The 23,279-nt window shown below is 42.7% G+C and overlaps 1 protein-coding gene across 4 annotated transcripts in view; it reads left to right on the top strand.

The window, feature by feature from the left end:
• The window catches only part of UBXN7 (UBX domain protein 7), a 79,255-nt gene that overhangs the window by 43,342 nt on the left and 12,634 nt on the right, over window positions 1-23,279 (top strand). For all 4 annotated transcript variants that reach the window (XM_063622210.1, XM_063622211.1, XM_063622213.1 and 1 more), the window contains 3 exons: window positions 18,302-18,448; window positions 21,116-21,206; window positions 22,268-22,395. In XM_063622210.1, coding sequence (XP_063478280.1) covers window positions 18,302-18,448; window positions 21,116-21,206; window positions 22,268-22,395 — 366 coding nt within the window. The remainder of the gene's footprint in view (window positions 1-18,301; window positions 18,449-21,115; window positions 21,207-22,267; window positions 22,396-23,279) is intronic.

Genomic DNA, 23,279 nt, shown 5'->3' with positions numbered 1-23,279 from the left:
TACTGAAAATAGTGTGTGTGGTTTGTTAGCCATTTGTAAATTGTTAATAGGTGTCTTTTGTCTATACTTCTGTGCGGATCCTAGTGTGTTTGAAAGAATATCTCTAATTGGAGAACACATTCACCCTCAGTTCTTCTTGGTTTTATCATGACTAAACCCAAACAAAAACTTTCCAGAGTATGTTTACTTGGTTGTCTGCTAACTTACAGACTTACTGAGGCAGAGGGAAGATCATTCTTTTTAATAATCCTTGGGACCCTTTCTCGTGCATTAGGAGGAACACATTATATGTTAAATGAAGGAGTTTAGTCAAGATTTTAGATACTCTTCTGTTGAGGTGTTCATACAGCTTGCCTTTTCATGTTGATTGGCATGTTAATACTCTTTTGAATTACAATAGAATTTCCACAGGTGTAAATCAGTTACATTTCGGTTGAGTCTTTTTTTTTTTTTCCTTGAGATGGAGTCTCCCCGGAGTGCAGTGGCACGATCTCAGCTCACTGCAACCTCCGCCTCCCGGGTTCAAGTAATTCTCCTGCCTCAGCCTCCTGAGTAGCTGGGAAAACAGGTGCGCACCACCATGCCTGGCTAAGTTTTTGTATTTTTGGTAGAGACGGGGTTTCACCATATTGGCCAGGCTGGTCTCAAACTCCTGACCTCGTGATCCGCCCACCTCAGCCTCCCACAGTGCTGGGATTACAGGCGTGAGCCACCGCGCCCAGCCTTCAGTTAAGTCTTACCTGTTAGGACCCTGTAGGCCAAAGAATAACTGCAAGAATGATGTATATCAAGCCCGACAGGTGCCCCAAACTAACTACTACTTGGGAGGCTGAGGTGGGAGGATCCCTTGAGTTCAGGAGTTTGAGGCTGTAGTGTGTGATGATCATGCCTATGAAAACCAGTGCACTCCAGCCTGGGCAACATAGACCCTGTCTTTCCCTTTTCTTTCTCTTTTTTTTTTGAGACAGGTTCTCATTCTGTCACCTGGGATGGAGTGCAGTGGCAGAATCATGGCTCACTGCAGCCTCCAACTCATGGTCTCAATTGATCCCCTGGTCTCAACCTCCCAAATAAGTAAGGCTGTAGACACCCACTACCACACCTGGCCAATTTAAAAAATAGTTTGTGGAGAGGGAGTCTTGCTGTGTTCCCCAGGCTGGTCCCAGATTCCTGGTGTCAAGTGATCCTTCTGCCTTGGTTCCCAAAGTGCTGGGATTACAGGCATGAGCTGAGACCCCATTTCTTAAAATAAACAACCGACGTTTATCAGCTGCATATTTGAACACGTTATGATAGTTTTTTTTGTTTGTTTTTTTGTTTTTTGTTTTTTTTGAGACAGAGTCTCGCTCTGTCGCCCAGGCTGGAGTGCAGTGGTGCAATCTCGGCTCACTGCAAGCTCCGCCTCCCGGGCTCACGCCATTCCCCTGCCTCAGCCTCTCCGAGTAGCTGGGACTACAGGCGCCCGCCACCACGCCCAGCTAATTTTTTGTATTTTTAGTAGAGACGGGGTTTCATCGTGGTCTCGATCTCCTGACCTCGTGATCCGCCCGCCTCGGCCTCCCAAAGTCCTGGGATTATAAGCGTGAGCCACCGCGCCCGTCCTGGTAGTATTTTTTAAAATGTGTCCTTTGATACACTTTTACACTGTCATACATGAAGTATTTAGGAGAAGGAATTTCAATGTAAGCTTGTGTGTTAGTTTGCTTGCATTGCTAGAAAGGAATCCATGAGACTGGGCAATTTATAAAAAAAAAAAGATATTATTTTGACTCACATTTCTACAGGCTGTATAGAAAGCATGGTGCTGACATCTGCTTCTGGTGAGGCCTCAGGAAGCTTGCAGTCATGGCAGAAGGCAAAGGGGAAGCCGGTGTAGCATATGGTGCGAGGAGCAAGGGGTCAAGCCATTCACCAGGGGTCCGCCCCCATGACCCAAACACCACCTACGAGGCCCCACCCCCAACACTGGGGATTACATTTCAGTATGAGATTTGGAGGGGACAAATGTCCAAACCGTATCAGCGTACTCTCCAGTTTCAATTTTCTGAATCAGAAAACCTTGAAAGTGGTTTGGCTGCATGTAACAGAAAACCCAAATGATGGTAATTTGACCAAACAATGCTTTATTTTTGTCAGTAATAAGCCTAGAGTTGAAGAAATTATTGGTGTTCATTCATAAGCTCAAAAATGTCAGGTTAGATGTCTCCTCAGTTTCCTTCATCTTTCCGTCATGGTCTCAACATGGCAGCTGCCTGTCCTTTCTAGTATTCTGGTGATACTGCAGCCATTGAGAGAGAGAATAGCAGCAATATGAAAGGCAGAAAAGGATCTTAGTTTGTTTTGGCATGTTTTCTATTTTTATTAGCTTATGAGTTGCTCTAGGACGTAATGCAGTAACTAAGCTTGATTTAGTTTGGTCACTTTGGAGGGAAAAGGCAGTTATTCTTCTGCTTGCTCATTAAGGGAAAATACTAATCTCTTTTGATGTTGTCCCCTGAAATTTAAGTTATATCACCTTTTTTGCCTTGTATTTCATGGCCTGTTTTTACAGCAGTCCATTTTTTTTTTCACTGATAATATACTTAACCATCTGCAAGACTTTAAATGAAATAAACATTCCCTTCCAAAAGCAGGTATTTCATTATGGTTAAAGATACATGTATTAGTTTTATAAAAATTAGGGAGATAACATGCAAAATTAAGTCATTAAAGTTTAGAAAGATAAATGTTAAAAATTAGAGGGATACTCTTTGGCTGACCAAGGAGGGCCCATAGGTTTGTTCCTCATATTAGATGTAAATGTGAGCCACAGTTTTACAGGTTAGAAGCTAGTGTAACTAGAGGTGGGTCATGTTCAAGGATTCTTTTTTTTTTTTTGGGACGGAGTCTCGCTCTGTGGCCCAGGCTGGAGTGCAGTGGCGCAATCTCGGCTCACTGCAAGCTCCGCTTCCCGGGTTCACGCCATTCTCCTGCCTCAGCCTCTCCAAGTAGCTAGGACTACAGGCGCCCGCCACCACGCCCGGCTAATTTTTTGTATTTTTAGTAGAGACGGGGTTTCACCATGGTCTCGATCTCCTGACCTCGTGATCTGCCCGCCTCGGCCTTCCACAGTGCTGGGATTACAAGCGTGAGCCACCGCGCCCGGCCTCAAGGATTCTTTCTGGCTCATGCTAACCAGATGAGAGAGACTGATTAATTCACTTGTTCACTCAGTACATATTTATTGAGGCCTTGTGTTGCAGGACCTAATTCTAGGTGATCGAGAGTAAAGGTTTGACTGCATGTGAGAGAGACCGGGAAAAAAAAACAGTAGCTTATTTATTTATTTATTTTATTATACTTTAAGTTCTAGGGTACACATGCACAACGTGCAGGTTTGATACATAGGTATACATGGGCCATGTTGGTTTGCTGCACCCATCAACTCATTTAATTAGGTATTTATCCTAATGCTATCCCTCCCCCAGCCCCCCAGCCCCCGACAGGCCCCAGTGTGTGATGTTCCCAGCCTTGTAATAAGTGATCTCATTGTTCAATATCCGCCTGTGAGTGAGATCATGCAGTGTTTGGTTTTCTGTCCTTGTGATAGTTTGCTGAGAATGATGGTTTCTAGCTTCATCCATGTCCCTGCAAACGACATGAACTCATCCTTTTTTATGGCTGCATAGTATTCCATGGTGTATATGTGCCACATTTTCTTAATGCAGTCTATCATTGATGGACGTTTGGGTTGGTTCCAAGTCTTTGCTATTGTGAATAGTGCTGCAGTAAACTTACATGTGCATGTGTCTTTATAGTAGCATGATTTATAATCCTTTGGGTATACACCCAGTAATAGGATTGCTGGGTCAAATGGCAATTCTAGTTCTAGATCCTTGAGGAATCGCCACACTGTCTTCCACAATGGTTGAACTAATTTACACTCCCACCAACAGTGTAAAAGCATTGCTATTTCTCAACATCCTCTCCAGCATCTGTTGCTTCCTGACTTTTTAATGATGGCCATTCTAACTGGCATGAGATGGTATCTCATTGTGGTTTTGATTTGCATTTCTCTGATGACCAGTGATGATGAGCATTTTTTCATGTGTCTATTGGCTGCATAGATGTCTTCTTTTGAGAAGTGTCTGTTCATATCCTTTGCCCACTTTTTGATGGGGTTGTTTGTTTTTTTCTTGTAAATTTGTTTGAGTTCTTTGTAGATTCTGGATATTAGCCTTTTGTCAGATGGGTAGATTGCAAAAATTTTCTCCCATTCTGTAGGTTTCCCGTTCATGCTAATGGTAGTTTCTTTTGCCATGCAGAAGCTCTTTAGTTTAATTAGATCCCATTTGTCTATTTTGGCTTTTGTTGCCATTGCTATTGGTGTTTTAGTTGTGAAGTCTTCGCCCATGCCTATGTCCTGAATGGTATTGCCTAGGTTTTCTTCTAGGGTTTTTATGGCTTTAGGTCTAACATTTAAGTCTTTAATCATCTTGAATTAATTTTTGTATAAGGTGTAAGGAAGGGATCCAGTTTCAACTTTCTACCTGTGGCTAGCCAGTTTTTCCCAGCACCATTTATTAAATAGGGAATCCTTTCCCCATTTCTTGTTTTTGTCAGATTTGTCAAAGATCAGATGGTTTTAGATATGTGGTGTTATTTCTGAGGCCTCTGTTCTGTTCCGTTGGTCTGTATATCTGTATATCAAGCCCACTTGATCATGGTGGAGAAGCTTTTTGATGTGCTGTTTTGGTTACTGTAGCCTTGTAGTATAGTTTGAAGTCAGGTAGCGTGATGCCTCCAGCTTTGTTCTTTTTGCTTAGGATTGCCTTGGCAATGTGGGCTCTTTTTAGGTTCCATATGAACTTTAAAGTAGTTTTTTCCAATTCTATGAAGAAAGTCAGTGGTAGCTTGATGGGGATGGCATTGAATCTATAAATTACTTTGGGCAATATGGCCATTTTCAGGTATTGATTCTTCCTATCCATGAGCATGGAATATTCTTCCATTTGTTTGTGTCGTGTTTTATTTCGTTGAGCAGTGGTTTGTAGTTCTCCTTAAAGAGGTCCTTCACATCCCTTGTAAGTTGGATTTCTAGGTATTTTATTTTCTTTGAAGCAATTGTGAATGGGAGTTCACTCATGATTTGGCTCTTTGTCTGTTAATGGTGTATAGGAATGCTTGTGATTTTTGCACATTGATTTTGTGTCCTAAGACTTCGCTGAAGTTGCTTATCAGCTTAGGGAGATTTTGGGCTGAAACGATGGGGTTTTCTAAATATATGATCATGTCATCTGCAAACAGGGACAATTTGACTTCCTCTTTTCCTAATTGAATACCCTTTATTTGTTTCTCTTGCCTGATTGCCCTGGCCAGAACTTCCAACACTATGTTGAATAGGAGTGGTGAGAGAGGGCATCCTTGTCTTGTGCCAGTTTTCAAAGGGAATGCTTCCAGTTTTTGCCCATTCAGTATGATATTGGCTGTGGGTTTGCCATAAATATCTCTTATTATTTTGAGATACGTTCCATCAATACCTAGTTTATTGAGAATTTTTAGCGTGAAGGGCTGTTGAATTTTGTCAAAGGTCTTTTCTGTATCTATTGAGATAATCGTGGTTTTTGTCGTTGGTTCTGTTTATATGATGGATTATGTTTATTGATTTGCGTATGTTGAACCAGCCTTGCATCCCAGGGATGAAGCCCACTTGATCATGGTGGAGAAGCTTTTTGATGTGCTGCTGGTTTTGGTTTGCCAGTATTTTATTGAGGATTTTCGCATTGATATTCATCAGGGATATTGGTCTAAAATTCTCTTTTTTTGTTGTGTCTCTGCCAGGCTTTGGTATCAGGATGATGTTGGCCTCATAAAATGAGTTAGGGAGGATTCCCTCTTTTTCTATTGATTGTAATAGTTTCAGAAGGAATGGTACCAGCTCCTCTTTGTACCTCTGGTAGAATTTGGCTGTGAATCCATCTGGTCCTGGACTTTTTTTGGTTGGTAGGCTATTAATTATTGCCTCAATTTCAGAGCCTGTTATTGGTCTATTCAGAGATTCAACTTCTTCCTGGTTTAGTCTTGGGAGGGTGTATGTGTCCAGGAATTTACCCATTTCTTCTAGATTTTCTAGTTTATTTGCATAGAAGTGTTTATAGCATTCTCTGATGGTAGTCACCTTGATCATTTTTTATTGCGTCTATTTGATTCTTCTCTCTTTTATTCTTTATTAATCTTGCTAGTGGTATATCAATTTTGTTGATCTTTTCAAAAAACCAGCTCTTGGATTCATTGATTTTTTTGAAGGGTTTTTTGTGTCTCTATCTCCTTCAGTTCTGCTCTGATCTTAGTTATTTCTTGCCTTCTGGTAGCCTTTGAATGTGTTTGCTCTTGCTTCTCTAGTTCTTTTAATTGTGATGTTAGGGTGTCAATTTTAGATCTTTCCTGCTTTCCCTTGTGGGCATTTAGTGCTATGAATTTCCCTCTACACACTGCTTTAAATGTGTCCCAGAGATTCTATTATGTTGTGTCTTTGTTCTCATTGGTTTCAAAGAACATCATTATTTCTGCCTTCATTTCGTTATTTACCCAATAGTCATTCAGGAGCAGGTTGTTCAGTTTCCATGTAGTTGTGCAGTTTTGAATGAGTTTCTTAATCCTGAGTTCTAATTACATTTGATTGCACTGTGGTCTGAGAGACAGTTTGTTGTGATTTCTGTTCTTTTACATTTGCTGAGGAGTGCTTTACTTCCAACTATGTGGTCAATTTTGGAATAAGTGTGATGTGGTGCTGAGAAGAAATGTATATTCTGTTGATTTGGGGTGGAGAGTTCTGTAGATGTCTATTAGGTCTGCTTGTTGCAGAGCTGAGTTCAGGTCCTGGATATCCTTGTTAACCTTCTGTCTCATTGATCTGTCTAATACTGACAGTGGGGCGTTAAATTCTCCCATTATTATTGTGTGGGAGTCTAAGTCTATTTGTAGGTCTTTAAGGACTTGCTTTCTGAATCTGGGTGCTCCTGTATTGGGTGCATATATATTTAGGATAGTTAGCTCTTCTTGTTGAATTGACCCCTTTACCATTATGTAATGGCCTTCTTTGTCTCTTTTGATCTTTGTTGGTTTAAAGTCTGTTTTATGAGAGACTAGGATTGCAACCCCTGCGTTTTTTTCTGTTTTTTTTCTTTGGAGACGAAGTCTCGCTCTGTGGCCCAGGCTGGAGTGCAGTGACACGATCTCGGCTCACTGCAAGCTCCGCCTCCTGGGTTCATGCCATTCTCCTGCCTCAGCCTCCCGAGTAGCTGGGACTATAGGTGCCCACCACCACGCCTGGCTAATTTTTTTTGTATTTTTAGTAGAGATGGGGTTTCACCATGTTAGCCAGGATGGTCTCGATCTCCTGACCTTGTGATCCGCCTGCCTTGGCCTCCCAAAGTGCTGGGATTACAGGCGTGAGCCACCGTGCCCGGCCAACCCCTGTGTTTTTTTTGCTTTCCATTTGCTTGGTAGATCTTCCTCCATCCCTTTATTTTGAGCCTATGTGTGTCTTTGCATGTGAGATGGGTCTCCTGAATACAGCACACTGATGGATCTTGACTCTTTATCCAATTTGCCAGTCTGTGTCTTTTAATTGGGGCATTTAGCCCATTTACATTTAAGGTTAATATTATTGTGTGTGAATTTGATGCTGTCATTATGATGTTAGCTGATTATTTTACTCGTTAGTTGATGCAGTTTCTTCCTAGCATCGATGGTCTTTACAATTTGGCATGTTTTTGCAGCAGCTGGCACCAGTTGTTTCTTTCCATGTTTAGTGCTTCCTTCAGGAGCTCTGGTAAGGCAGGCCTGGTGGTGACAAAATGTCTCAGCATTTGCTTGTCTGTAAAGGATTTTATTTCTCCTTCATTTATGAAGCTTAGTTTGGCTGGATATGAAATTCTGGGTTGAAAATTCTTTTCTTTAAGAATGTTGAATATTGGCCCCCACTCTTCTGGCTTGTAGGGTTTCTGCAGAGACATCTGCTGTTAGTCTGATGGGCTTCCCTTTGTGGGTAACCCGACCTTTCTCTCTGGCTGCCCTTCACATTTTTCCCTTCATTTCAACCCTGGTGAATCTGACAATTATGTGTCTTCGTGTTGCTTTTCTTGAGGAGCATCTTTGTGGTGTTCTGTATTTCCTGAATTTGAATGTTGGCCTGCCTTGCTAGGTTGGGGAAGTTCTCCTGGATAATATCCTGCAGAGTGTTTTCCAACTTGGTTCCATTCTCCCCATCACTTTCAGGTACACCAATCAGACGTAGATTTGGTCTTTTCACATAGTCTCTTATTTCTTGGAGGCTTTGTTTGTTTCTTTTTACTCTTTTTCCTCTAACCTTGTCTTCTCACTTTATTTCATTAATGTGATCTTCAATCACTGATACCCTTTCTTCCACTTGATCAAATCAGCTATTGAAGCTTATGCAAGCGTCACGAAGTTCTCATGCTATGGTTTTCAGCTCCATCAGGTCAATTTAAGGTCTTCTCTACACTGTTTATTCTAGTTAGCTATTCGTCTAATCTTTTTTCAAGGTGTTTAGCTTCCTTGCAATGGGTTCGAATATCCTCCTTTAGCTCGGAGAAGTTATAACCAACCTTCTGAGGCCTACTTCTGTCAACTTGTCAAAGTCATTCTCCATCCAGCTTTGTTCCGTTGCTGGCAAGGAGCTGCGATCCTTTGGAGGAGAAGAGGCGCTCTGATTTTTAGAATTTTCAGCTTTTCTGCTCTGGCTTCTCCTCATCTTTGTGGTTTTATCTACCTTTGGTCTTTGATGTTGGTGACCTACAGATGGGATTTTGGTGTAGATGACCTTTTTGTTGATGTAGATGCTATTCCTTTCTGTTTGTTAGTTTTCCTTCTAACAGTCAGGTCCCTCAGCTGTAGGTCTGTTGGAGTTTGCAGGAGTTCCACTCCAGACCCTGTTTGCCTGGGTATCACCAGCAGAAGCTGCAGAACAGCAAATAATGATGCTTGAGCCTTCCTCTGGAAGCTTCGTCCCAGAGGGGCAGCCGCCTGTATGAGGTGTCTGTCGGCCCCTACGGGGAGGTGTCTCCCAGTTAGGCTACACGGGAGTCAGGGACCCACTTGAGGAGGCCATCTGTCCGTTCTCAGAGCTCGAACACCATGCTGGGAGAACCACTGCTCTCTTCAGAGCTGTTAGACAGGGACGTTTAAGTCTGCAGAAGTTGTCTGCTGCCTTTTGTTCAGCTATGCCCTGCCCCCAGAGGTGGAGTTTAGGGGCAGTAGGCCTTGGTTTTTTTTTTTTTTTTTTTTTTTTTTTTTGAGACGGAGTCTCGCTCTGTCGCCCAGGCTGGAGTGCAGTGGCGCAATCTCGGCTCACTGCAAGCTCCGCCTCCCGGGTTCACGCCATTCTCCTGCCTCAGCCTCTCCGAGTAGCTGGGACTACAGGCGCCCGCCACTACGCCCGGCTAATTTTTTGTATTTTTAGTAGAGACGGGGTTTCACCATGGTCTCGATCTCCTGACCTCGTGATCCACCCGCCTCGGCCTCCCAAAGTGCTGGGATTACAGGCGTGAGCCACTGCGCCCGGCCTTGTTGAGCTGCGGTGGGCTCTGCCCAGTTCGAGCTTCCCAGCCGCTTTGTTTACCTATTCAGGCCTCAGCAATGGCGGACGCCCCTCCCCCAGCCAGGCTGCCACCTCACAGGTCAATCTCTGACTGCTGCGCTAGCAGTGAGCAAGGCTCCGTGGGCGTGGGACCTGCCAAGCCAGGCACGAGAGAGAATCACCTTGCCTGCCAGCTGCTAAGACCTTCGGAAAAGTGCAGTATTTGGGTGGGAGTGCCCCGTTTTTCCAGGTAGTCTGTCACGGCTTCCCTTGGCTAGGAAAGGGAAATCCCCCGACCCCTTGTGCTTCCCAGGTGAGGCGGCACACTGCCCTGCTTCAGCTCGCCCTCCGTGGGCTGCACCTGCTGTCCAAGCAGTCCCATTGAGGTGAACCAGGTACCTCAGTTGGAAATGCAGAAATCATCTGTCTTCTGCGTTGATCATGCTGGGAGCTGCAGACTGGAGCTGCTCCTATTTGGCCATCTTGGAACACCCCACCACAAACAAACAGTAGCTTAAGCAAGATGGAAGTCCAGGCTGTTAGGATGATTAGCTCTGTAAAGTTACTAGAGTTGGCAGAATTTTTTTCTGTCTTGTTCTGCCATCCCCTAGGTCTTGCTTGCCCTTGTCTACGTGATTCAAGTTGGCTTTTACCACCGTGTTTGCTTACTAAACAGCATGGAAGGCTGTTCTGCCTGTGGAGTGGCCGTTCTCCGTTCCTTCACACTTGTTTCTTTGTTTGTTTGTTTGAGATGGAATCTCACTCTTTCACCCTGGCTGGACTGCAGTGGTGCTATCTCGGCTCACTGCACGTTCCACCTCCCAGGTTCACTCCATTCTCCTGCCTCAGCCTACTGAGTAGCTGGGACCACAGGCACCTGCCACCACGCCCGGCTTATTTTTTGTATTTTTTAATAGAGACGTGGTTTCACCATGTTAGCCAGGATGGTCTGGATCTCCTGACCTCGTGATCCGCCCGCCTTGGCCTCCCAAAGTGCTGGGATTATAGGCGTGACCTTCACATTCTTAATAAACCTGCTTTCACTTTACTCTATAGACTCACCCTGAATTGTATCCTGCACTAGATCCAAGAACCCTCTCTTGGGATCTGGATCCAGACCCCTTTCCGGTAACATCATTCTGGCGACCCAGAAGGGCCAATACTGAGGAAACCCCCAACCCAAAGGCTAACCTTGGTTAAGTGGTGGGGCCCAGTAACGTCTTTCTGGCGAATCACAGAAGGGATGATACTGAAGATACCTCCGACCCAAAGGAAAATCATCTGTGAGCACCAGTTGGCTGAAGGGTACCACCTTCTGTTGGGACTCAAGAGTTAGGAATGATGCTCGCCATACAGATGCTTTCAGACTGAGGTCCTCTCTACTCTGAGTGCAAGATATCTAATAGGCAGGAATATCATCGTCCCTGTTAAGCATGAAGAAGTTACGGAAGTTGAATCTTTTTCCCTCTACGACACTTAGGATTAAGGGTTCTCTTATAAAAGGAAGGGAGGAAATGTCAGAAGCATTTAAAACAGAGCAACTCCATTTTGAATAGGGGCTCAGTAAAATAAGGCTGAGACCTAGTGGGCTGCATTCCCAGACGGTTAGACATTCTAAGTCATGGGGTGAGATAGGAGGTCAGCACAAGAAACTGATCGTGAAGACCTTGCTGAAGAAACACGTTGCAATAAAGAAGCCGGCTAAAATCCACCAAAACCAACATGGCAATGAGAGCGACCTGGTCATCCTCACTGCTCCACTCCCACCAGCGCTATGGCAGTTTACAAATGCCACGGCAACATCAGGAAGCTGCCCTATATCATCTAAGAAGGGAGAGGAGCCCTCAGTTCCCGGAACTGCCCAACCTTTTCCTGGAAAACTCATAAGTAACCCACTCCTTGATTAGCATATAATCAAGAAATAAACATAAAAATTGGCAACCAGCAGCCCTTGGGCTGCTCTGCCTATGGAATAGCCATACTTTATTCCTTTACTTTCTTAATAAACTTGCTTTCACTTAAAAAAAAAATAAACAGCATGGAAGAGGGAAGAGCTGATAAGGGTACACATTTCCCTTTAAAGGAACAACCTAGAAGTTGTACACAGCACTTCTGTCTACATTCCATCTACTATAACTTGGCAGCGTGGCTACACCCATTTGCAAGGGACACTAGGAAATCCTGATGCTTAGTTAAAAATTGGAGGTTCTATAAGAGGGACAAGGGGAGAATGGGTTATTTGGTACCTATAAGCAGTTTCTGCCACAGGGAGATAGTGGTAAATTGTATAAAATCCTTGCCATTGTAGCATTTATAATCTAGTAGGAGAAACAGACTATAAACAAATAACATAAAACACACACACACACACATATATAATAACAGTGAATATAATACATATGTTTGTCTTTGATGGAGAGAGAGAGTGTGACATTCATTTCAAGTTATAGTAGTTGCTTGGAGAAAGAATAAAATGTGGCTGGACGCAGTGACTTATGCCTGTAATCCCAGCACTTTGGTGGGAGGCTGAAGGGAGTAGATCACTTGAGCCCAGGAGTTCAAGACCAGCCTGGGCAATATGGTGGAACCCTGTCTCTACAAAAAGTCGAAAGAATTAGCTAGACGTGGTGGTGCACACCTGTGGTCCCAGCTACTCAGGAGGCTGGGGTGGGAGGATCGCTTGAGCCCAGGAGGTTGAGGCTGGAGTGAGCTGTGGTGGTGCCATTGCCCTCTACCCTGAGCAACACAGTGAGACCCTGTCTCAAAAGAAAAAAAAAAAGGAGAATAAAATACAATAAGGGAAGGAGAGAGGGGGGCTGTTTTTTGTTCAGGGCCATTTGATGTGTGTGGTCTGAATTGAGTTAAGCATCTGGAAATTTCTAGTGTCTTTTGCAAGTAGATGTGTCCATGTTGCCAAATTCAGTTTCTTCTTACAGCCAAATTGAAAGCCAGGTTGATTTCGTAGGTTCCACATATGTTTAAAATTGTGAGGAGAAAGGACTGTATTAGGAAGATCAGGGAAGATTTCTGAAAGGATGAGATATGAATAGAAACCTTAGTGAAGCGAGGGAATGCGAACGATGGGGAGGTCTGAGGGAAAATACAGTGTGAGCATACTGCTGTTGGAAAGAGCTGGTACAGTCAAGAAAACCAACTGAGTGAGCAAAGCACTTAGGCCAAATGGTCTGACCTGGGCAAGGGAATGTTTCCTACGTTTTCTTCTTTCCCCACCATCCTGTAAGCTGTATGAACACAGGGACTTCGTTTTCTTGACTGTTGTGTGTCCACAGGGCCTAAAACAGTTTAATTAGCTTTCATGAAATCATGATTATGCCAGAAGGAATATTGTGCAGAAAGAAACAGAACAATTTCTGTAATATTTCTTTCTTTTTTTTTGAGACAGAGTCTCACTTTGTCACCCAGGCTGGAGTGCAGTGGCACGATCTCAGCTCACTGCAGCCCCAACTTCCTGGGTTCAAGTGATCTGCCCACCTTAGTCCCCCAGGTAGCTGGGATTACGGGCGCGTGCCACCATGCCTAGCTACATTTTGTATTTTTTGTAGAGATTAGGTTTTGCCACGTTGCCCAGGTGGTCTTGAACTCCTGAGCTCCAGTGATCAACCAGCCTTGGCCTCCCAGAGTTCTGAGATTACCAGTGTGAGCCACTGGACCCGGCCAATATTTCTTATTTCATGAGAAAAAAAAAACACATTTTAAATTGGTATCCCGTTACACGTGCACCTAGCTCTAATTACTAAGAATATTTTGTTAATTTCAGAAGTATTTAGTATAAATGCAAGTGAAAATATGTAGCCAAAAATGTGAAGAAGAGCCTACTTAGTAACTAATTTTTTCCTTTTTTTGCTTTTTTTTTTTTTTTTCTGAGACAGAGTCTCGCTCTGTCGCCCAGGCCAGAGTGCAGTGGCGTGATCTTGGCTCACTGCAGCCTCTGCCTCCTGGGTTCAAGCAATTCTTCTGTCTCATCCTCCCGAGTAGCTGGGACTATAGGCACACACCACCACGCCTGGCTAATTTTTAAAATTTTAGTAGAGACGAGGTTTCACCATATTGGTCAAGCTGGTCTTGAACTCCTGACCTCAGGTGATCCACCCACCTCGGCCTCCCAAAGTGCTATTGATTACAGGCGAGAGCCACTGCCCCTGGCAATATATAACATTTTTTCTGATTAAACTTTATGTTGTTTACATTTAGTTTTATTCAAATTAGACAAATCATTGAAATTTAGAAAACGAACAAGGAAAAATAAAATTGTAACTTCCATTAAAAAGTACTGTGTATATTTTAATATATTTTCTTCTAGACTTTATGCATATATACTTACTGAAACATACTAAATTTGTTCAAATCCTTCATTTTCTTTTTCTTTCTTTTTTTGAGGCAGTCTTGCTCTGTTGCCCAGGCTGGAGTGCAGTGGCATGATCCCAGCTCACTGCAACCTCTGCCTCCCAGATTCAAGCAATTCTTGTACCTCAGCTACCCAAGTAGATGGGATTACAGGCATGTGCCACCACGCTTGTCTAATTTTAGTATTGTTAGTAGAGATGGGGTTTCGCCATGTTGGCCAGGCTGGTCTTGAACTCTTGGGCTCAAATGATCAGCCCACCTCGGCCTCCCAAAGTGCTGGGATTACAGGCATGAGCCACCATGCCAGGCCTAAATCCTTTTTTATCATGCCTTCCTGATCTGGCTGGTACTGGGAGAGATGTTAGTCTCCCGCTGTTTTACTCTGGGGTCTCCATTATAATGGCTTTGAAATGTTGATTCAGAACAACCTAATAGATTCCAAGAATTCCAATAACCTTCTTCCATGATAACCTTCTTCCATGAGGAGGTTATTTTTCTCATGGCCCACTCTCACCTCCAGTCCCTGACTCACATAATTGGTATACTTAGGTTATTTTTAAGACTCTCTTTTTAAATTGCATATATTTAATTATTTTAAATCTTTTTAGAGATGGGGTCTTGCTGTGTTGCCCAGAGTGGTCTCGAACTCCTTGCCTTAAGCAATCCTCCTGTCTTGGCCTCCCAAGGCTGTGGGATTATAGGTGTGAGCCACTGCTCCAGACTACTGTACATATTTAAGATGTATAACATGAAGATCGGATATACATAGTAAAATGATTACTACAGTCGAGCAAATTAACCTGTCCTTACCTTCCATAATTGTCTTTTTATGTGTGTATGTGTGGTAAGAGCACCTAATAATCTGCTCTCAGCACATTTTCAATGTATAATACGATATTATTAACTATAGTCCTAATGTTGTACATGAGATCTCTAGACTTACTCAAGACTCTTCTTTCTTCCTTTCCTTTCCTTTCCTTTCTTTCCTTCTTTCCTTCCTTCCTTCCACCTAATAATCTGCTCTCAGCACATTTTCAATGTATAATACGATATTAAGTGTAGTCCTCATGTTATACATGAGATCTCTAGACTTACTCAAGACTCTTCTTTCTTCCTTTCCTTTCCTTTCCTTTCTTTCCTTTCCTTCTTTCCTTTCCTTTCTTTCCTTCCTTCCTTCCTTCCTTCCTTCCTTCCTTCCTCCCTCCCTCCCTCCCTCCCTCCCTCCCCCCTCCCTCCCTTCCCTCCCTCCCTCCCCCCTCCCTCCCTCCCCCCTCCCTCCCTTCCCTCCCTCCCTCCCTCCCCCCTCCCTCCCTCCCCCCCTCCCTCCCTCCCCTCCTCCCTCCCTCCCCTCCTCCCTCCCCTCCCCTCCCCTCCCCTCCCCTCCCCTCCCCTCCCCTCCTCCCTCCCTCCCTCCCTCCCTCCCTCCCTCCCTTCCTTCCTTCCTTCCTTCCTTCCTTCCTTCCTTCCTTCCTTCCTTCCTTCCTTTTCTTCCTTTCTTTCTGGCAGAGTCTCACTCTGTTGCCCAGGCTGGAGTGCAGTGGCATGATCTTGGCTCACTGCAACCTCTGCCGCCTGGGTTCAAGCAATTCTCCTGCCTCAGCCTCCTGAGTAGCTGGGATTACAGGTGCCCACCACCATGCCTGGCTAATTTTTGTATTTTTAGTAGAGATGGGGTTTCACCATGTTGACCAGGCTGGTCTTGAACTCCTGACCTCAGGTGATCCACCCACCTTGGCCTCCCAAAGTGCTGGGATTACAGGTGTGAGCCACAGCACCCGGCCTATTCAAGACTCTTTTATTCCCTCCCAATATTGTTGTTTTGTTTGAAGATTGTGTCTTTGGACCCTTACTTTTAGCAGTAACAATTTTTTAACAATATCTTCAATGTGGTTAGTATCATTTCCAAGTTTCTTTTGCTAGTATTAGGTTTCTCCCCCATTGGAAGCTTCACGAAGGCAAGGATTTTTATATTTTAGAACTGCTATAACTTTAATATCTATAACTGTACCTGAAACATGATAGGTACTCAGTATTTGTTGAATGAATAAATCTGAGATAATGAAAGCATGAATGTGAGTAAACAAATTTTTTAAAGCAAAAAAAAAAAGTGACTCTTCCATTTTAAACTCTGGACTTTTATTCATTTTCAGTTTTGTACATTTTTTTCTTGTCATTGTTTTTGGGGCAGACTTACGTAAATTTACCCTGTTACAGGGATATGTGCTCTCTAGTCGATCTCTAGAATGTATGGTCATTTTTCCATTTATTTTCAAATACCGTTTCTGTAGTTAAAGCAGCGTAATTATTCATTTATCATTCACTTTTTAAATCTTTGTCCTATAAGGAAGTAAATGGAAGTATTACTTCCTATAAGCAAGGAATTATTATATTCGTATATTTTAAAATAAGCCTTTGAGCAGTTAAATGCAGCTTCCTGGCTCAATATAAGGATATTTCTTTTTAGACCTTGGGTTTTCACCCATGGAATCAGTAAGCAAATATTAGAAGATAATTTATTCTGGGGCTGAGTGGAGTGACTGACATCTGCAATCCCAGGACTTTTGGAGGCCAGGGCAGGAGGATCATTTGAGGCTAGGTGTTCCAAACCAGCCTGGCCAACATAGTGAAACACCTGTCTCTACAAAAAATATAAACAGCAAAAAAGAAAATAATTTATTCTGGGGATTCATACAAAAAAAGCTATTTGTGAGATGATGTAAACCTTCTTAAAACAGAAGATATTCTCAGTCTCACATTTTTCAGTACCCACAAAATGATGTCCTGTATGTTCTTGGATTGTTATTACACCAAATTCATTGATTCTTAAGATTTTCCCATGTCACACTGATTTGGAAAAGAATATTGTTCTAGGATAAATTTATTCCAAAACTATGGTTTCGTGTCACTGTTCTTTCCTAGGCAAAGATTTGAGGCAGCATTTGCTCATTTGCTTTTCTGCCATTGTTTTCCACTCAGCAGCATTTCATGGGTCTTTATGCTGACAAGGGACTGACAGGCAAAAAGTACACACTAACGATTGATATATTGATATCTGTTGTATGAATCGTAGAGTTGTTTGGGGATCATTCTCGAACATTCTTTGACCTTGTAATCCCAGTTTTTGAAATCTACTCCTAGGAAGACAACTCTTAAGAGAAAAAACTCTCAGCAGTTTTTACTAAAATGTTTAGGGTGATTCTCCAAAATAGCATATATGCCTAATAACTGAGATTAATATGATGTTTAAAAATGTTCCAGAAATGATGTTGAAGAAAACAAAGTAAAATATACACAGCAATTGCATTCATAAAAAGAAGTATAATTGGCTGGGTGCGGTGGCTCACGCCTATAATCCCAGCACTTTGGGAGGCTGAGATAGGTGCCTCACCTGAGGTCAGGAGTTCGAGACCAGCCTGGCCAACATGGTGAAACCCCGTCTCTCTCTACTAAAGATACATAAAAAAATTAGGCGTGGTGGCACACACCTGTAATCCCAGCTACTCGGTAGGCTAAGGCAGAAGAATCACTTGAACCTAGTAGGTGGAGGTTGTAGTGAGCCGAGATCGTGCCATTGTGCTCCAACTTAGGCAACAAGAGCGAAACTCGTCTCAAAAAAAAAAAAAATTGTTGTTGGATGTTGCAAGAGAATAAAATTATGTGACTTGTTGATCTTAAGTTTGTTGAATCCTTTTCAGATAAAGATGTTTAAAACATACATTAAAAATTCAGCCATTACCGGTCATGGTGAGTCACACCTGTAATTCCAGCACTTTGGGAGGCCAAGGTGGACGGGTCATTTGAGGTCAGAAGTTCGAGGCCAGCCTGGCCAACATGTTGATATCCCATCGCTACTAAAAATACAAAAATTAGCCAAGCGTGTTGTGGCGCGCCTTTAATCCCAACTACTTGGGAGGCTGAGGCAGGAGAAGAATCACTTGAACTCAGGAGGTGGAGGTTGCAGTGAGCCGAGACTGCCCCACTGCACTCTAGCCTGGGCAATAGAGTTAGACTCTGTCTCAAAAAAAAAAAAAAAAAGAAAAAGAAAAAAAGGAAGGAGGGAGGGAGGGAGGAAGGAAGGAAGGAAGGAAGGAAGGAAAAATCAGCCATTATAACAAATAACTGCATAGAAGAGAAATGAGTTCATTTAAATTTGAGAAGTGCTTGAAATGGACAGTATAGCTATACATGCATATACGAAGTAAATATATAGAATGTATAAATACTGAAAACTCTAGATGTCATATCTGACAAAAACTTAGTATTTTTAGTGAAAGACAACAACCTCTGAACAACTACGGAAACATCTGTCACCAAGTAGAAATTATTTCTAACAAATTTGTAACTTTACTCTTGCAGGCCAAAGAGTGTGGCCAGATGCAAAATAAGTGGCTGATGATAAACATTCAAAATGTTCAAGACTTTGCATGTCAGTGCCTCAACCGCGATGTGTGGAGCAACGAAGCTGTGAAGAATATCATCCGGGAACATTTCATTTTCTGGCAGGTGAGAAGGAGAGTTAATCAGAAGTTTTGTAGAATTTTACTTTTGTAGTGTGGCATGTTGAGGGAAAGGAATTTGGTTATAATGAATTAAGACATTTAAAAAAAGGTAAAACCGGCTGGGGGCAGTAGCTCACGCCTATAATCCCAGCACTTTGGGAGGCTGAGGCTGGTGGATCACCTGAGGTCAGGAGTTTGAGACCAGCCTGGCCAACATGGTGAAACCCCGTCTCTCCTAAAAATACAAAAAATTAGCCAGATGTGGTGGCAGGCGCCTGTAATCCCAGCTACTCGGGAGGCTGAGGCAGGAGAATGGCGTGAAACCGGGCAGCGGAGATTGCAGTGAGCCAAGATCGCACCCTTACACTCCAGCCTGAGCAACAGAGCAAGACTCCATCTCAAACAAAACAAAACAAACAAACTGTACTGTTCAGTAGAAGTATATTGTAAGCTATACACATAATTTAAATTTTTCCAGTAGCCACATTAAGAAAGATTAATCAAAATAGATGAAATTAATTTTAATAATGTATTTGGTTAAATCAATATGTCTATATAACTAATACAAAAATAATGAGATGATCTGCATTTATTTGGTGTTAAGTCTTCAAGATATGGTTTGTATTTTATACTTAAACCCCTTCTCCATTTGGAGTAGCCAGATTTCAGGTGCTTCAGTAGCCACTTCTGGGTAGTGGTTGCTGTATTAGACAGTGCAGGTATAGAAGATCTTGAGGTAATTGGAAGCATTTGGCCAAGACTTAGATTTTAGCTTGAGTTTGATACTTTTTAACTCTGTATTCTTAGACATGTCACTTTAGTCTTCCTAGCTAATGAGATAAGGTTACAGACCTTGTATCATTTTTCCCCCACTGTGAGACAGGGTTTTGCTCTGTTACCCAGGCTGCAATGCAGTGGCATGAACATGGCTCAGCCTTGACCTCTTGGGCTCAAATGATCCTTCCACCTCCATTTCTTGAGTAGTTGGGACCACAAACATGCACCACCATGCCCATATAATGTTTTTTTTTTATTTTTTGTAGAGATGGGGTCCTGCCATATTGCCCAAGCTTGTCTCGAACTTCTGGGCCCAAGCCATTTGCTTCCCTTGACTTCCCAAAGTGCTGGGATTACAGGCATGAATCACCGTGCTGGCTCAATTTTTTTATTTTTTATTTTGTGAAAAGTTATAGAAAATAAAAACTTATGAAGGAGCTTAATTTTTTCCCCTACTCTAAGATATACTATTAATGTTATTAGCTGGGCGCGGTGGCTCACGCTTGTAATCCCAGCACTTTGGGAGGCCGAGGTGGGCAGATCACGAGGTCAAGAGATCGAGACCACAGTGAAACCCCGTCTCTACTAAAAATACAAAAAAATTAGCCAGGCGTGGTGGCGGGCGCCTGTAGTCCCAGCTACTCGGAGAGGCTGAGGCAGGAGAATGGTGTGAACCCAGGAGGCGGAGCTTGCAGTGAGCCGAGATTGCGCCACTGCACTCCAGCCTGGGCAGCAGAGCGAGACTCCGTCTCAAAAAAAAAAAAAAAAAAGTTATTAATTTGCCTGTTTATATTTTACAGACCCCTAAATTTAATGTAACTTTAATGGTAAAATTCCTTGTATTTTATTCAACAAATATTGATCGAGCAGCTCTTTGCTTTAGCACTGTGCTGGACTCTTGAGCTTATAATCTTTTTTTCTTTCTTTCTTTCTTTCTTTTTTTTTTTTTAAAATAAATAGGGTCTTGCTCTGTCACCCAGGCCAGAACACAGTGGTGCAGTCATAGCTCACTGCAGGCTCTAACACCTGTAGACTCAAGGGATCTTCCCACCTCAGTCTCCTGAGTTGCTGGGACTATAGGTGCACACCATTAAACCTGGCTAATTTAAAAAAAAAAAAAAACAAAAAAAACTTCTCGTAGAGATGCCCAGGCTGGTCTCAAACTGCTGGCCTCAAGCTGTCCTCTGCCTCTGCCCCACAAAGTGCTAGGGTTATAGGTGCGAGCCACCATGCGGAGCCATAATCTTTTTTTTTTTTTTTTTTTTTTTGAGAGAGAGAGTCTTGCATTGTCGCTTGTCAGGAGTGCAGTGGCGTGATCTCAGCTCACTGCAGTCTCTGCCTCCCGGGTTCAAGCGATTTCCTTGCCTCAGTCTCCCGAGTAGCTGGGACTACGGGTGCGCACTACCATGCCCAGCTAATTTTTTGTATTTTAGTAGAGACAAGGTTTCACCATGTTGGCCAGGATGGTCTCAATCTCCTGACCTTGTGATCCACTCACCTCGGCCTCCCAAAGTGCTGAGATTACAGGCGTGAGCCACCATGCCCGGCCCATAATCTTAATATATTGTGATTTATTAAGATGTATATGGTTGAGAGTTACGAATGACATAGGTTGACAGATAACTTGAGCAGAAGGAATAATACGTCATCTGAACTGGGAAAGAGGAGGAATGGGTCAATATGTTTATGGTAAATTTCCAGAGGGTGCTGAAAGCAGGAAGTTGAAGGAGTTCAAACCAGATGACCTTCATTTTCTTTTTAGTGTAGGAGTGAGATCTTAATACATATGCCAGAGGTATATTTGGAGAGCTAATTGATGTTGGTATATAACAAGGTTATAGTTGGTTCTTTTCTTAGAGGCTGACTTCTTTCTTTTGTATCAATGATTTAACAGGTTTATCATGACAGTGAGGAAGGTCAGAGATACATACAGTTTTATAAGTTAGGGGATTTCCCCTATGTTTCCATATTGGACCCACGGACAGGTAAGATTTATATCAGCATGCAGCTTTTAACCTATTACTTGTCTTTCAGTTACCTAAATGATTGATCTTTAATATTTGACTGGATCTGTTTTCAGAATTGTAGTAATTTAGGTGAAGGTTTCCTGTTTGTTTCCCTTTATAATATTTAAACATCTATTGATGTATGTATTTAGGACATCGTTTTCTGGCAACATTGGGAGATGGCAGTATTTTATGTTTGTGCAGTTCTGTTCTTTTGAAGAATAACTGATATGTTCATCTTACCTTTTTTAAGGGGTTTTTAAAATTTTTTTTTATCGGCCGGGTGTGGTGGTTCATGCCTGTAATCCCAGCACTTTGGGAGGCCGAGGCGGGCGGATCACGAGGTCAGGAGATCCGGACCATCCTGGCTAACACGGTGAAACCCCTTCTCTACTAAAAATACAAAAAAAATTAGCCGGGCGTGGTGGCGGGCGCCTGTAGTCCCAGCTGCTTGGGAGGCTGAGGCAGGAGAATGGCCTGAACCCAGGAGGCGGAGGCTGCAGTGAGCCGAGATCGTGCCACTGCACTCCAGCCTGGGCGACAGAGTGAGACTGTCTCAAAAAAACAAAACAAAAGAAAAGTTTTTTTTTATCACTAAAATATTAAGATTGCCCAGATACTAGTTGTGATCCCACCCGAGAAGCAGAGGGTGGAGCTGGTTTTATTAATTGATTGTGTTTTGTATAGATATTGCTTTGTCTGAATCTCTTCTTCCTAAATGGCAGTAAGCGATAGCAGCGGATAAGATAGTTGCCCTATCATTATTGGTGGGAATCTGTTAGGTGAGTATAATTGATGTGACTTCTAGGTTATGAAGACACTATATAGCATAAGCTAGTGGAGAGGATACGTCTTTACAGTACACTTTAATTATGCGTATGCTGAAAGAGAAACTTAATGAGAATGTTCAGAAAGATTCTAGATATTACCTTTATAGATCCTGGTTTTTAATCTGTGCATATGCTGAAAGAGATACTTAATGAGAATGTTCAGAAGGATTCTAGATATTATATGTATAGATCCTCTTTTTTAATCCTTAGGTCAGAAGCTAGTAGAATGGCACCAGTTAGATGTATCTTCTTTCTTGGACCAAGTGACGGGATTTCTGGGTGAACATGGACAACTGGATGGACTTTCTAGCAGTCCCCCCAAAAAATGTGCCCGTTCAGTAAGTATAATTAGGAGGTGGTGATGGGAAAATAAATGTAATTGGTCATAAGCATCTTATATAAAATGTTTGATGTTAAGATGGTAAAGATAATCTAACTAGTGGACAACTTTCACTTGTGGCTATAGCATCTTAGATATCCTCATTATATTTTGATAATTTCCCACATGAGAGTTCCATCTTCTTGGTGAAATCATGATACTCATACTCCTCCCAGTCTGTCTTGCAGCTAGAGTGCAGGCAGATGCCCCAGGATCTGGATTTAGAAGGAAGCAATGTGAATAGGTTGGGCAGGAGGACTGACCTGGCAAGCCTAGTGGTAGAGGTGTCTACTTCCTTAGGGACAGCTCTGGGAGGGCTTCTGATATCCAGGTCTAAATAGCAGTGAAAGTGGTCGGTTTTTTTGTGTGTTTTGTTTTTTGTTTTGGAGTGAGATCTTGCTGTTTTGCCCAGGCTGTCCTAGAACTCCTGGGCTGAAGCAGTCTTCTCACCTCAACTGACCGAGTAGCTAGGACTACATGTACATGCCACCACAGCCGACTGGAAGTGGTGTGTTTGTTTTTTGCTGGAACAACTGTCATGGTATAGTTGAGCATTTTTATTGGTTAATATAGCTTTAGGGCCTGGCTCTCTGGCCCTCCTAGAATTTACTTCTATACTTAATTTCTAGAATATACTATTACTAGGTAGACATGTTTGATAATTGGTATCAAGATTGGTTGCAAATAAGAGACTGAACTTGCAAAGATACAGCAGTCTCACATTGGTTTTCATGTCTGTTTGGGTTTGATAGCAGTAGGGATAAAAATAGTTTTGTTTTGTTGGTTGTTTTTTTTTTTCCTTTTTTTGAGCCGGAGTCTTGTTCTGTTGCTAGGGCTAGAGGG

Source organism: Symphalangus syndactylus, chromosome 17 (assembly GCF_028878055.3).
Source record: "Symphalangus syndactylus isolate Jambi chromosome 17, NHGRI_mSymSyn1-v2.1_pri, whole genome shotgun sequence".
Classification (NCBI taxonomy): domain Eukaryota; kingdom Metazoa; phylum Chordata; class Mammalia; order Primates; family Hylobatidae; genus Symphalangus; species Symphalangus syndactylus.
Note: the sequence above shows the minus strand (reverse complement) of the source record. Positions and strands in the feature narration are given on the sequence as shown.